At 35.5% G+C, this 13,602-nt stretch overlaps 1 protein-coding gene across 4 annotated transcripts in view; it reads left to right on the top strand.

Moving 5' to 3' along the window:
• Positions 1 to 13,602, top strand: part of DENND1B (DENN domain containing 1B) — a 169,885-nt gene that overhangs the window by 115,278 nt on the left and 41,005 nt on the right. For all 4 annotated transcript variants that reach the window (XM_075097220.1, XM_075097222.1, XM_075097221.1 and 1 more), the window contains 3 exons: positions 1,739 to 1,784; positions 3,309 to 3,410; positions 11,323 to 11,448. In XM_075097220.1, the coding sequence (XP_074953321.1) occupies positions 1,739 to 1,784; positions 3,309 to 3,410; positions 11,323 to 11,448 (274 nt within the window). The remainder of the gene's footprint in view (positions 1 to 1,738; positions 1,785 to 3,308; positions 3,411 to 11,322; positions 11,449 to 13,602) is intronic.

The following is a 13,602-nucleotide window of genomic DNA, read 5'->3' as shown; positions in this document are numbered from 1 at the left end:
TACAAGAAAACAAGTGTGCATAAAATGCACACATGATGTAGTGCTTGCTTTCACCATAGTTCTTCCAGTTCATGTTACTTGTAACACTAAGGTAAATCTGATGTGATGAACCTGAAGATCTATTTTGCTGTTTATTCAGCAGAAAAAAACCTCAGTTACATGTCAGTCATAGTCTTGCTCATTGGCTTGGTTAAATTTGTTACGTAGTATAAAGTGTTCTTAAAATCAGAGTCTTTTAAAGCTGTCTGATTCCTCACTGAATATAAATGCATGTCTGCTCCGGAGTGACACCCAGTTATGATTCTGTGTAACTTGTGTTTAGTCCACAAAGGCATAAGGCCTTAGCCTGGATGAAGTCATCAGGAGGTGCTGAAATTTTTCAGTATTGGACTAAGAAAAAGATGTGTGGGGACATAAAGGTCTCCATTTCCCCTTTTGGAAGCCCCATTGCTTAGAAACCCTAAGCCATGGCAGTTTGCAGTCTCAGCAAACCTTTATTTTGATAGTAAAAACATGTGCTGTGGGACATTGTTAATGAGAGCAATTGGCTAATCCATGGTGTGTACAGATTTTTCTAAAACTGGCCGGAGTTGGAAGAAGGTGAGAATTGCTACTTGTGCTCCCAGAGTTGGGACCAAATTGATGTGGCCATGTGAACTGATGCTGTGAAGCCTCTCCCTGGGCCTCAGGAAGTCAATTGCCAATCGGTTGGTGCCAGTGACTCAGATCTGTGACAAAATTAATACATTGGGAGAAATGATTGTATGTCAGCTATCTGTAATTTCGTATGAGTCATTCTACCTTCCATTTATTTTTCAGAGGTTATTTTTATTAGTTTTTTTTTCTCTCCACTGCCTTAATATTTTGTTTCCCACTGAGTTGCTTAAACCAGCCTATCTATTGTTTGCTTCTCTGGAGTGAATATTTTTAGTAATCTCTCAGTACCCAAAAGTGTGATAATTGTTGGATGTTTTTTCCCTTCAGTGCTGCTTATTGAGTATATTCTTTGTCAGATGTTGCCAGAAAGCATTCGGTAGAGGAAGAAACAGCAGATTATAGGAAACCATGATAAATTAGCCTGACTAATTCAGTTTCTTGCTTGTGTGCTGCAGGAGTTCTCACTCCAGAGGCTTTGTGTGTGGATATTGGTTTTATTTTGAGAATATAATTCCTTGTCTCATTCAAATTGGAAATGAGAAGTTTACTATCTTGCGTTAAAGAAGATATTATACAGCTTCCAAAGCCCACCAAGGAAGGGTTTCAGAAGCACATTCAGAAACGAAACTGGAGTTGATGATGTTTGCGTTGCAGTGTGGTGATGTTAACTGGTACCATATTCTCTAGAAAGGTGTTTTAAAACCACTGTAGTTCTAGACACACCACTTTTGGAACATCTGCTAGGTTAGCTCTGCCATGCAGCATGGTTGGTTATTGAATGGTATGGCAGACTGGTTAGTAAGCCTTGCATGTCTTCTCGCTCATGCTTCCATAGTTAGGAGTAGAGTCCTTTATTTTGTTGTCATCTTTACTGCAGAGTTGTTTTTTTTTTTTTTAAAAAATCAATCCCTGGTCTAGCAAAAATATCAGTAGCAACTATGTACATTTAGTATAGGCTTAAACAGTGAATGTTTATTGGGGACTGTATGTGCCAAGATTGAACTTTTTTTTTTTGCTCCAGAAATGTTGTAGTAGTTTGTACTTAAAGCAATAATTTGATCTTTTCCACTTTTTTCTTCAGTGCACCGATGCCTTATCTAATTGGCGTCCACTTAAGCTTAATAGAGGTAGGTTTACTAAACACTGCTGCATACCGGTAAGCATGAGATGTGTGCACCATGAATGATAAATTAAATGGAAATGCTTCCCTGGATTTTAGCATACAGAATTACAAAATTTAAGCTTCAGATGCTTTACAAAGTAAGAAAGGTCCCTCTTTGAAATCTTGCTTTTGAAGTGTTTTATGGAGACATGTAAGCTCTACATCATGATTTCTGTGTCTATTTAATAGCTCACTGGTAGGTTTTTTCTGCCTTTTTTAGTGGTTCAGCAGCAGACTTTCCCAGTAATAAGAACAGTTAAAATTTATTTGGGAGTCACCATCAATCAGAATTCAGCATCATTCTGATTTCCCAGATAATTTACACTCCTGTCCCTCTGAAAATCTAAGCCTAACATTCATCCCATAACATTCAAAACTATTAATTTAGAAATGAATTTTTTTTTTTGCCAAAAAACAGGAGGTAGCCTTTTCAGATTTAAACATACAACAAAATAATAGAACTCCCTGAAGCGGTAAGTAATAGCTGGGTCATAAATAGCTTTGCCTCTTTCCATAACTATATGATGACACCATTAAGCCTACGTGTGCAGTCTTGATTATCACACAGAGTAGGTAATTGATTTGGGAATTTTATTTGATTTACACTTCCGCTAAAGCAGTTTCTAAGGATCAATTCACATTTGCGGAGCTGATTAGGTGGCTTCTCCCTGAGTCTGAGCCACTAGCACTTTTGTATTTCCAAAAAGGAGCCTTCTACATGTATACTTCTGAACTCTAGGAATTTAAGAGAACTTCTGTTCTCTTAAATCAAGTTCTTACAATCGATGAATGCAGATCGCAGTATCTTGACTAGAATCTTTTTCCTTATTCCATCAGAAAATAGTGAAACAGAAAGGCTTGCTCTGAAAAAGTCGTCACTCAATTCCTTCTGGAATTATTTCCTGGACTGCACTATTACATGTTACTGTAGGACAGTGTAGAAAAGAGTTTTATCATTTTTCCTGAAAAGAACAAATTGTTTAATTCTTAGCTGCTAGTCATGTCCATTGATGAAAATTGTTTCATCCATTCTTCAGTAATGCTAGTAGGCATCGCCTGCTTGGGACTTTCAGAAATCTGCTAACAATTACTTAGTTTTCTGGTTTTAATCTGATTACATGATTAACACCCCATCTTTCACAAATATGAGAGAATCAAACGTTGTTATAAGATATGTATAGTTCAGTATATTTAACTGTGTTTTGTGTAAATCTTGGTTTTTCAAGAATTCACTTTGAATATGCGTGTATTTCAGAGATTGTTACTATAACCGTACTGTTTGATGAAGAGGAAGTGTTTTTAAAAGCTAATCTGAATCCTGTCTAATTCACAAATCCCACATGTAAAGCTCAATATGTTGTCTTTACCATTATTGTCCTTTGTAAAATCATCATTTCTAATCTAGCTCATTGCAATAAAAATGTGCTTCAGGAGGATATCATAGTAAAATGCTTTTCCATTCTTTTTTTTTTTCTTCTCTTCTTAACAGAGAGTAAAAAATAGATCGCTGGAGGATGTGGTTTTGCTAAATGTTGACACAAACACTCTAGAAACCCCTTTTAATGACCTGAACAACCTACCTGGTGAAGTGGTGAGTCTTACCGATATTTCATTCCTTCTTTCTTATATAGATACTTGAATTACTAGTAGGTTTTTTGCCTGGTTTTGCTAACTGCCATGAAAAGAATAAGGGGGTGAAAAGCACCAAGTGTAGACCTCTATATTTGAGATTTTTACCTTTTTGACAGTCGAGGAGATGTTGAATGGAACATCGTATTCCTTATTGTAAAAGTAGGATCATAATTATAAAGCTAGCTGCATTCATTAGGCATAGCTGCTTTAAACGCAAGAGTCTCTTCATGTCATCTTAATCATTATATTACAAAGTAGGCATTTCTGTCTGCCTAGTGGCATGTCTTGCAAAAGAACGAGAGAGTTTTTGAAGGCAAAAAGAAGAAGGGGGCCAATTATCGGCTTCTGCTTCCCTGCCACCTGCCAGCGTTTTCCTTTTAATTAATGATCTGATGGCACTGGTCAATATAATAAGAAATGCTTGTACAGTTGGGGTCAGAAAATTCAGGCTTTGATCTTCTTCAACTTTCTGAAACATTTATTTGTTTTCTCTAAATTATTTCAGTTTTATTTTAATCTCTTCTATCCTGCTGAGGGCTGCGTGAATGAAAACCTGCACTGTTTGTCATTTGCTTTGGCAGAGCAAAGACTGCTTACTTAGAATTCTATTTGTAAATTAAACTGCAAACCCAGTTTGTCATAAAAGACATCTGATCCTTTTGAAATGACGAAAACTGTCTTTTGTCTGTAAAGGATGATAAATTAAGTGCCAGTTCTTTCTGGACTTTGATCTTGCAGAGGGTGTCCCCCCCACTTTTTTTTCTTACTACCTATAGGGGAACATATTCTGTATATCATTTTAAATAGTCACAAAATTCACTTACCTTGTTTTTTCCCAATAGAGCTCTAAAAGAATATCATTGTGAAACAACAGTTTTGATTATTTAGTTATAGATGCTCAAGCTATCACAAATGGTTGTGAGCACAGAGAATTTTATATCAAAATGTGAAATGAAAGAGTTTTATATTTTGAAATTGTAAATCATAAAAACAAACTGTCTTAATGTAAGGTGCTGCAGTGACGTACTGTGTCTTTCGGTTTTGTTGGTAATTTGTTTGTATTTGGTACAATAGAAATCAAACTCGTGATGATTATATTAATGTCAGTTCCCTTTGATTTTAATGATGTTAAAATCTAGACTTTTTATAGATCATCTGGTCAGTCTTTCTTTTGACTGAGTATCAACTGTAGTTCAGAAATGTAAAAGTCTATATAAATTATACTGATGTTTTTGTGATTTTTATGTTAGTGTATGGAAAAGTATACACACACACACATGCATGTATATACAGTAATTTTGACTGTACTCTATCATTCAAGAGTATAACAAGTTAACTAAAAACTAAGTATTTTTCTGGTGTGTCAGTGATTTTAACTGACCTTGCATTCAGTGAATAAGGTTGAGGTTATAATGTCATGGAGGTACATACCTCTTGTCAGATAATAGCTAGATGCAGAATTGAGAATTAGGCATCTTCTTCCATAAGATACTGGAGTTGTAGCTGGAGGTCCTTCGAACAGTAAAAATGGACATTTGTGCAATGAGAGGGACTTCTCATGTGTTTTACAGATGCATATCGAAATTATCTCTAAATGAGTCAGCTAGTATGAAGAAAAATCAGGATACAGATCTTCATACTTTAAGAAGTATATTCTCCCCCAGGATATACGCATGTTACTATTATTAATGTTAATCAAGGTTACCCAAGTGTACAGACTATACAGGAGACTTAAGATACTTCATTCCATATCTAATATAGAACAAAACAGAGCAATTATGTTTTATGTGAAATATACTTCACAGAATCACAGGTTGGAAGGAACCTCAGGGATCATCTAGTCCAACCTTGCAGATTTTGAGGATTTTATAATTAAGCTTTTCATTCAGATATTCCCATCTCTTCCTCTACTTCAGTTGTAAAGCAGTTTAAAACAATTGAATGAAAAGCATATGCAATTGTATTTGGAAAACCTGGAATCAAAAGGCACAGACAACGTCCGTGTTTGGCTCATAAAATGACAAAATTCTTGTCCATCTTTTGCATTCATGAGGAGCAGTGCAACTGCTAACACCTCGATTAAAAAGTATAAGCCATAGGGGTGTAGAGTCACAATGGCAAGTTAGACTCAAAACATTAAAGCAAATGTCAAAGTTACTTAAATATGTGAAGCATTTTAACCTCTATAAATAAACGTCATAAGCGTACCTACAAAGGTAGTAAAACTTCTGATGAAAAAATATAGTAAGTACCTCTGAAGGGTGTTAAAATAGAATGAAGAACTGAAACTATAAAAGCAGAAAGTCTTGCTATCCCTTTCAAAAACTGATTCCAGGTTGGTTAACAGCCTAACGAAAGAAATGCAGTATTTTCAGAATTTTCCAAAACTGTTTCTGGTGTCCAAAGGAAACTGAGTGATTATTTTCTTTATCAATAATCCCAATGATATCCTCACAGCATTGGTATTTAATAGTTTACCCATGTATAAGTAATGTGTCTATTAAAATGCTCTGATCGTGATTTTTTTCATGATAAATTCAAGATCGAAAAAACATTATTATACGGCAATGTCTAATAAACTATAATAAATTAACTGAGATTGAATGATTTTTTTAAAATGCCTTTAACTTAAGCATTTAAATTATAGTTACAGGCTAGATGACTTTCTATGCATGTGAACTCTATTATTCTGTCAGACTGACCAGTGGTCTTGACTGTGCAAAGGTCAGTGGTCACAGTTGTCCTGAATTACCAGTCCTTTTTTCATGTGGACCCTCTGCTGTGTTGCATGCTGTAATCTTCTTAATGGCTTCATTCCAATATTCACACATAATATTTTAGATTTATTGACTGTTAGAAATACTACCATGCCAGTAGCAGTTCCGCTACTCCTAAGGTATTTAAAATTGGAAAAATAAATCAGTGCAAGACTTTCAGGAATCCTTTGTTTTCTTAGTGGGGGGAAAAAACCCTCTTTTTCCTCTCTTCTGACAAGAACACTTGTTTTTAAATTTCATCATTTCACTGTGAATTTGTCTATTATTTTTTAATTAAAAAAATGAAAATAAGTAGCTGCTACTGTGGGAGTAGATTTCCTAATACAATAATACTTAGATCACCACTTTAATAACGTAAGACTTTAGACAAAGAGCGTTTGTGATGTATATAAATTGGTGGAGACCATAGACACAAAGTTATGAATTTTGGGCCTGATCCTGCAATACCTGCTTGCAGTTAACGCTGACAAAAAGACGACTACTTTGCTCAAATTTAAACACTTTCAGAAAAAAGCTCAGAGATTTGAGGGCATCACGTTTAGCAGCTAAGTCTTACTGACTTCTCCATAGACTAAGCAGAACTTTTATAAATATAACCTTCAGAAAACTGTAGGCTTTATAGGTTTTTAGCATCTTCTGTGGTCGTTAAATATTGTTAACCATAAAATCTACAGAGCTGTTGAAAGATGCGTAGCCTTTGTAGCCGTGGTGCCTACACACTATGGTGCAATACAGAATCTAAATGAGTTTTTAGAGTTTTAGTTTTGAGATTCCTAAAGTCACAGGATTTTAACACCATAAATTGGGCATGTAAACATTACTGTTCTAAAAGCAGCATTGGAGAAGTAGGCTGTAATCCATGTAGAAAATTAAACAGTTACTTTATAAAACAATTATTGGGAGTGCAAATTATTTCTGAAATTACAATGATTAATAGTATTACAAAGAAGCTATGGTCAACATGTAACAGTGCAACTAAGATGATCTTTAAAAAAATTTAAATATAATAATTTATTATCTTTTTCCATCAGAACATAGCAAAAAATATTGCTAATATACTTTAGAAACTCAGAGCAGCCAGCAGTGTTTGTAGTGCTATGAGGCAACGGTTTATTTTGAATAAATTCTTAGAGTTGATGTTCTGTTGACCCTCAGTATAGTTTTAGAAGATAGAACGTGAGATTTAAAAGTACAACTAGTTTTGAAAACATTTGCATGTAGGTAGTTGTTTTCATCTAAACAAGTATTTGTGATTAAATGCTGGAGGGCTATCTGAGATGCCTACACCCTGTGCATGTAGATAACATCAAACATGTAGAAGCCCTTTCGTTAACAGTATTGATATAAATCGTAGCTGATTCTGTTTTGTTGTAAGGTTTTTGTTTTGTTTCTCTTCTCTGCCATCTTCTCTCACTTTCTCGCTGATGACAGTGGGCTTACTTTTATAGTGACATGATCTGATGGGGAACACCAAAAAATAGGTCAAAGCATAACAACTGTCAGTAATACCAGAGAAATACCTGGATATCTTGTTTTCAGAGATCTGGTAGTCACTGGGAACCCCAGTGCACGGTTCTGCATTTCTCAGGCAACAAATGTTTTGAGTACTTCTATATGTGCTTGAATTTATATGTGTGCTTAAGTTTTGGCAGGAGCGAAGGCTTTGATTACTAGTTACATCATTTTGTTAATTTATTTTTTAACTTTACGTGCAGTTCTATTCTTCTGCTCACATGAATATTGAAGAGATATTAGTCATGCTTTGTTTCTGATCAGATAGTTGTGTATTAGGAATCTTGGAAAGGACATAGGGTGACTATTTGAAAAGATTCTATATTATTTTTTAATGACCAACTCAATATGTTGCTATTAACATACGAAAGAAAAATCACATATCGGTCTCATGACTTTCTAAATCTCTGAAAAACTATTCTATCAATTTAAACCTTCCTGAAGCTCTGATTGCTCTTCATCGGTAGTGTTTAGCAATCCAATGAAGTCACCTTCCTGTGAGAAGCTGTTGCTAGGAGAAGATAAAACCAGTTTGCTTCCAGTGTAAATTAATAATGCCATTTCTGAAACAGATCACTACTGTCTTCCAGAAATAAATTTTAACAGCATTCTAGCCCCTGTGGTTTGTTTACAGTTCTTTATTTTTAAACTTTGGAAAAGGCTATTTCTGCTTAAGACATGCAAAGAAGGGAGAGAAAAAAGTTTGGCGTTCTTAATCATAGATGGATTAAAGCATATATAAGGAAAAGATTTTGATAAAGATGTTGCTTGGTATTTTTTTGGCTTGGTGTCAGAACTGTGTGTTTTCTTTGAAATTTTAAGAGATAGTAACGATATCACCCAAAGGGGTCTCACACTTCCTTGGTTTTAGGTTCATGGATCTAAACAATGACAATTCTGCTGTGCACCAAGTCCTTCCAAGTAGTGCAAAGCACCCCAGTCTCTTATCTGTGCCTCCTGTATTGACTGTACTAACTACTTTATCAGACTATCTTTAATTAAACTGTGGAACTGGGAGAATTTGCTGCCAACCTACCCAAACGTGCAGCTTGAGTTTGCCATCACTTGGTGGGATAAGCACTGTCCCTCTGTATGCATGTTTGCTGACCTCAGCTTGAAGGAAACGTAGGCAGGTCTCAACAGTGCTTCAGCCAGGACTCTGGTTGTGACAATGGGGAAATCACGTTTGTGGACCATGTTATCTCTACAGGCTTTTTCTTAACCGCACTGTGCTCCTAGTTCTTCTGCAGAGGAATCTAATAGAGCTCTTCCTGCCTTTTAGAATAGCCTCCTGAGAGAAGCAAGAGTTGGAGGAACTTTCTTTGAACAAAAAGGCACAGCCTTTTTGAGGCTAGAACTCCCACCAGGATGGCAGCACAAAAAAAGAGCATCTGACTTACACATTTTTGTGCTGGAGAATGTGCCTTCAAACTGCCAGCCCATTGGGATGTTCTTAATAGTCTTGAACTAGTAACGTACCAATGCTGCAGTGAAGTGGGAGATTTGTTGCTTTATATTTTTCTTTTTAACACGTTTTTGCCTAAAGCATCCTGTTTATCGATTCATGTTAGGCTACATAGGGCCTGCCAGAACTAAGGAAATCAGAAAATACCATTTTCCTTCACATCCCCCACTTTGTCCTGTAATTCCTGTGCTCTACATAGTCTTTGCCCCTTTCTTCTCTGACCCTGTTTTATTGTCTGCCATTATTTCCCTAAACTCACAAGGTATAATTTAGAAGAATGTGGATTTAAAAGAATGTAGATAATTTTCCACCTCTTCCCTGCCTTGTATTTAGAAGATGCTTTGTCTGTCATGGCAGAGACCACATTAAGGCTGACAATTCTTTTTTTTGACCTCATGTTACTGCTTTTGTTTTAGTGAAACTGGGCTGATGTTGATGGGCACATTTTTGTTATACAAAGGTTATAGAATTTTTTTTCCCCTGGAATTAAATAAACCTTATTTTTAATAACTTTAAAATAATGATACAGTACAGAGGAAAAAAAAACCCAAAACATGCATTTATTTTTTTCAACCTTGAACTGCTTAACTGGTTTTTGTACTCAGATTTGTACTTTTTTTTTTTTTTCTTTTGAGGAAAAAACATAAGTGAACCTTGGTGTATGCTTTGCATGGGCTAAACGAATCAGGCTCTAAACTTTTATTGAGATCTATGGAGCTTGGATATAAATTGAAAAGATCACAGCTATGGGGAAAAGACCTATACTGTAAAGGCCTTTTTGCATAGATTATGAACATCGTAACTCAATAATTTTTTTTTCAAAACTATAGTTATAATTGGACCCAATGGGGGTCTCTTTCTTTGATCAGATCACAGTAACTGTGACTTTACACTGGAAAATGTCACTACTGTGAAGGTTTATCACCTGTAGAGCTGGTCTTTTCTCTGATGCCATGTTCAGTTCTCATTAGCATTATTCAAAGTTTAGTTGTTAATTAGGTTGACACTTCAATTACAATCATCATCTACAAGAGCAGTCAGGTCTGCTTGCATAAAGAAACAAAAAGATATTCATTCTTGCATATATTTCTATAAGAATGAAAGCTGTTTTGGTGATAGTTTATGTTTATAAAGTTCTGTTTAAAGAGTAACTAAATGTTACTTTGTATAGTTTTTAGTGACTTGCTTTATATTGGGTATATTGCAATACAAAGGGGTGCAGAAACGTATTCAGTGTAATAGGAGTTCACTTATGTTGAAAATTAGGAGAATCTAGACTATAACTGGGTGTAATTCCACATATCTTTAAGGAATACTGCAATAATTCCATAATTATATGATGTTTCTCCAAAGTATCTCCAAGTAAGAGTCATCTAAATTAGTATTTCTAATTTTTTTCCAATTCTATAGAATCAGTGATTGCTGTTTGCCAAGTAAGAAAAGACCTCCTTAAAAAAAAAAAAAAAGTAAAGCACTAAAATAAGAACTATTTTTTTAAACTATAGGTGCCTCATAGGAATTATTCTTAGTTTTTTTCCCTTTTCACATGTTTTGTCTTTAGGACAATTCTAAAGACAATGTGTCACTGAATTTACACAAACTTTTCTCAACTATTTGACAGTGGTAGCAGCTACTCCCATGATGCAGGAGAAATGATGTAAGATAGTAATTTGATTTAAAAAAAAATCCCTAAAACTGAATAGTAAGTGACCATTAAGAGTCCTTAAAAATAAGCCTTCATAGTATAAATAAAAAAATATCTAGCTGTCTTCATTAAAAACAAAGAGGTACATGTTATGATTGAGAGAAAAAAAAATCTGCAGAAAAGTGGCTCTCATACAGTTTACTGTAAAATAATTAAGCTTATTTATGTCAAGAGGCCTTGGGAAAAAAAGCGAGCATAAACCAATTTGCATTAGCACTCTACCATCATCCCCTGCTTTCATTTCAATTAACAGACCAGCAGGTGCTCTTTGCAGTTAAAAAGATAAGCTATCAAGGAGGAGGATGAATTTTTGGATGACCTGTAGACACCATGGTTTGCCTGCTGATTGGGTTCATACCTCGCTGTACCAATTTCTGAGGTGTTAATTTAACTGTTCCACTCTGTCATGCAGGTCTCGGCCTTGAAAAATAAACTGAAAAAGCAGTCTACAGCTACGGGTGATGGAGTAGCCAAGGCCTTTCTTCGGGCACAGGCAGCACTGTTTGGATCCTACAGAGATGCACTAAGATACAAACCAGTAAGGCTTTTTCTTCTCTTTTTTTTTTTTTTTCCCTTCCATAATTTATAAGAATACAGTCTAATTCCTTGCAAAGAAAATATGAAATGTTTTATCCCAGTCTGAAATATTTCCAAGAAAATGGTTTAAATCTTACTTATGTAAGGATATGTTGGCAATTTAGAAGACACTACCTCCTCCTAATGGTGAGATGTACTGAAAAAAACTGACTTGGATGAGTATTTTTCTTTCTTACTTGTATTCCTTTTATAATTTACTTAGTTTAAAATCAAATTGTATTAATGAAGCTACTTACACACAGCTCACCTGGGTTAATGTAATGAAGAACTGAAGAGGTTGTGCCTTTCAGACTCCATCATTTTTCACTGTACCAGTCCAGAGACTGTGTTTGAGGCCAGAAGCTTTTTATTTCCTAGCAGACACCAGATATGAGTCAAACGTGCATCTATTCTATTACACACTTATCTTGATTCCACTGAGAAGTTAGGAGAAAAGAAAATCTGTTCCATCCCATCAGAACTTCAAAATTTGTTTTTCTGGTGTTTTTCTAGTACTGGGTAGATTAATGCGTTATGGGCTCTCATCCTTTCTGGTTTATGAGGGTGGCACGTATTGAGCCTACTAGATATAAAATAATTTATCAGAAACAAATTAGAGATTCATTTCATCTGTCAGTCCAGATTCTTTTCCTATGATATTTGCAAACAACTGATAGTAGTTCCACTTGATAAAATGCATTGAGGTGACATTGGCTGAATCAGATGCTGAGGATACGATATCTGGCAGTCTGATGGATTCAGATATTTATTGAGATTTGATAGGAGAAAATCATCCTTGCTTGAGGTGTCAAGTTTGTAAAACTGCTGGTGGATGTGTGGGTGCATGGGTGGATGCTTGTTTGGGGGCAAGGAGGGTGGTGTATTCTGTTGTTTGGTAAGGAACTATGTGGTAGTTCTTGATGGAAATGGATAGGATCATTATTAATTCCAGATGAGGCCTTTTCCTGGAGGAAACATTAAAATTCAGTATGGCAGGGTTTTCCTTCTACCCAAGTGGATTTCTTACAGGTAGTCTTTTTTGTCCTGAGTGTTTTACAAGTTAGCTGTCTGTGCCAATGATAACAGTTTTCTTGAGGTTAGGAGTAACCCATGCAGAACTGAAGTAATGTTTAAGGTTTAGTTCAAGTATTTGCGTTCAGCAGTCATTATAGTTTTATGTCATTATGATGTGGAAAGCCAGTTTGCATACTATATTGAAATGACTGTACCTGTTTTCAAAATTGCTAGAGCTCAACACAGTACTAGATTCATTAAAACAAATAATTCCAACAAAACAGATAGTTGTCATTTATTCCAGTGGCATTATCTGACATCGCTTCAGGAGGGGTTATCTAATTTGTCCCTTAGTCTAAAGGTGAGGACACTGGTCTGTATCAGCTCACGGCAGCTTGAAGTAAGAGCTGTTAAGTCAAAAAGTATCTTTATCTACATTCGATATATGCAAACAGAATGACGTCAGTGTGGTTGATATCCTTACCTCTGTTCTGACCAGAAATAGGCTCCAGTCAGTCCTTTGTTTTGGTAAGTTTGTTGAATTGAATGTGCAAGTTCTTTAGCATTCTGGTTAGCATCTCTGTTGAAATGAGCCTTCCTAAAAACTGATTTCCATTTTATTTCAGTTTATCTGTTGGCATATCTGAGATATCTACATTTGCACTGTATTGGAAGGCGTGCACCATGCCTCATTTCAACTGGCAAACATTTGTCAAAGTGACCTTTGCAGTCTTTCTTTCTGCCTTTTTTTTTTTTTTTTCTGGGGAGTGGGATGGAAGTGGGTGGGGGTGGGGTTGGCTCCACTGATAGCATGTAAGAGAAGATATTTATGAAACTATTGTGGCCTGATGGGATGTTTTTTCATTTGGTTGATTTTTTTGGTGGTGTGTTGTTTTTTTTTTTTTGAGATATATTATTTCAGAATATCTTAACAGGCAGAAGTCTGCTGGCAAATACCAACATATCTTGGATTGGCATCAACTTGTCCAAAGACAAAGCGTATAAAAAAACCCCAAGCGTGTTTAAAAAACAAAACAAAACCCAAACCAAAAAACCAAACCCTGTTATTTTGACCTGTGTTCACATTGTTTTCACTAATTTT

The sequence above is a fragment of the Phalacrocorax aristotelis genome, chromosome 6 (genome assembly GCF_949628215.1).
Source record: "Phalacrocorax aristotelis chromosome 6, bGulAri2.1, whole genome shotgun sequence".
In the NCBI taxonomy this organism is placed as follows: domain Eukaryota; kingdom Metazoa; phylum Chordata; class Aves; order Suliformes; family Phalacrocoracidae; genus Phalacrocorax; species Phalacrocorax aristotelis.
The sequence above is the reverse complement of the archived record's forward strand: the minus strand, read 5'-3'. Positions and strand labels throughout refer to the sequence as shown.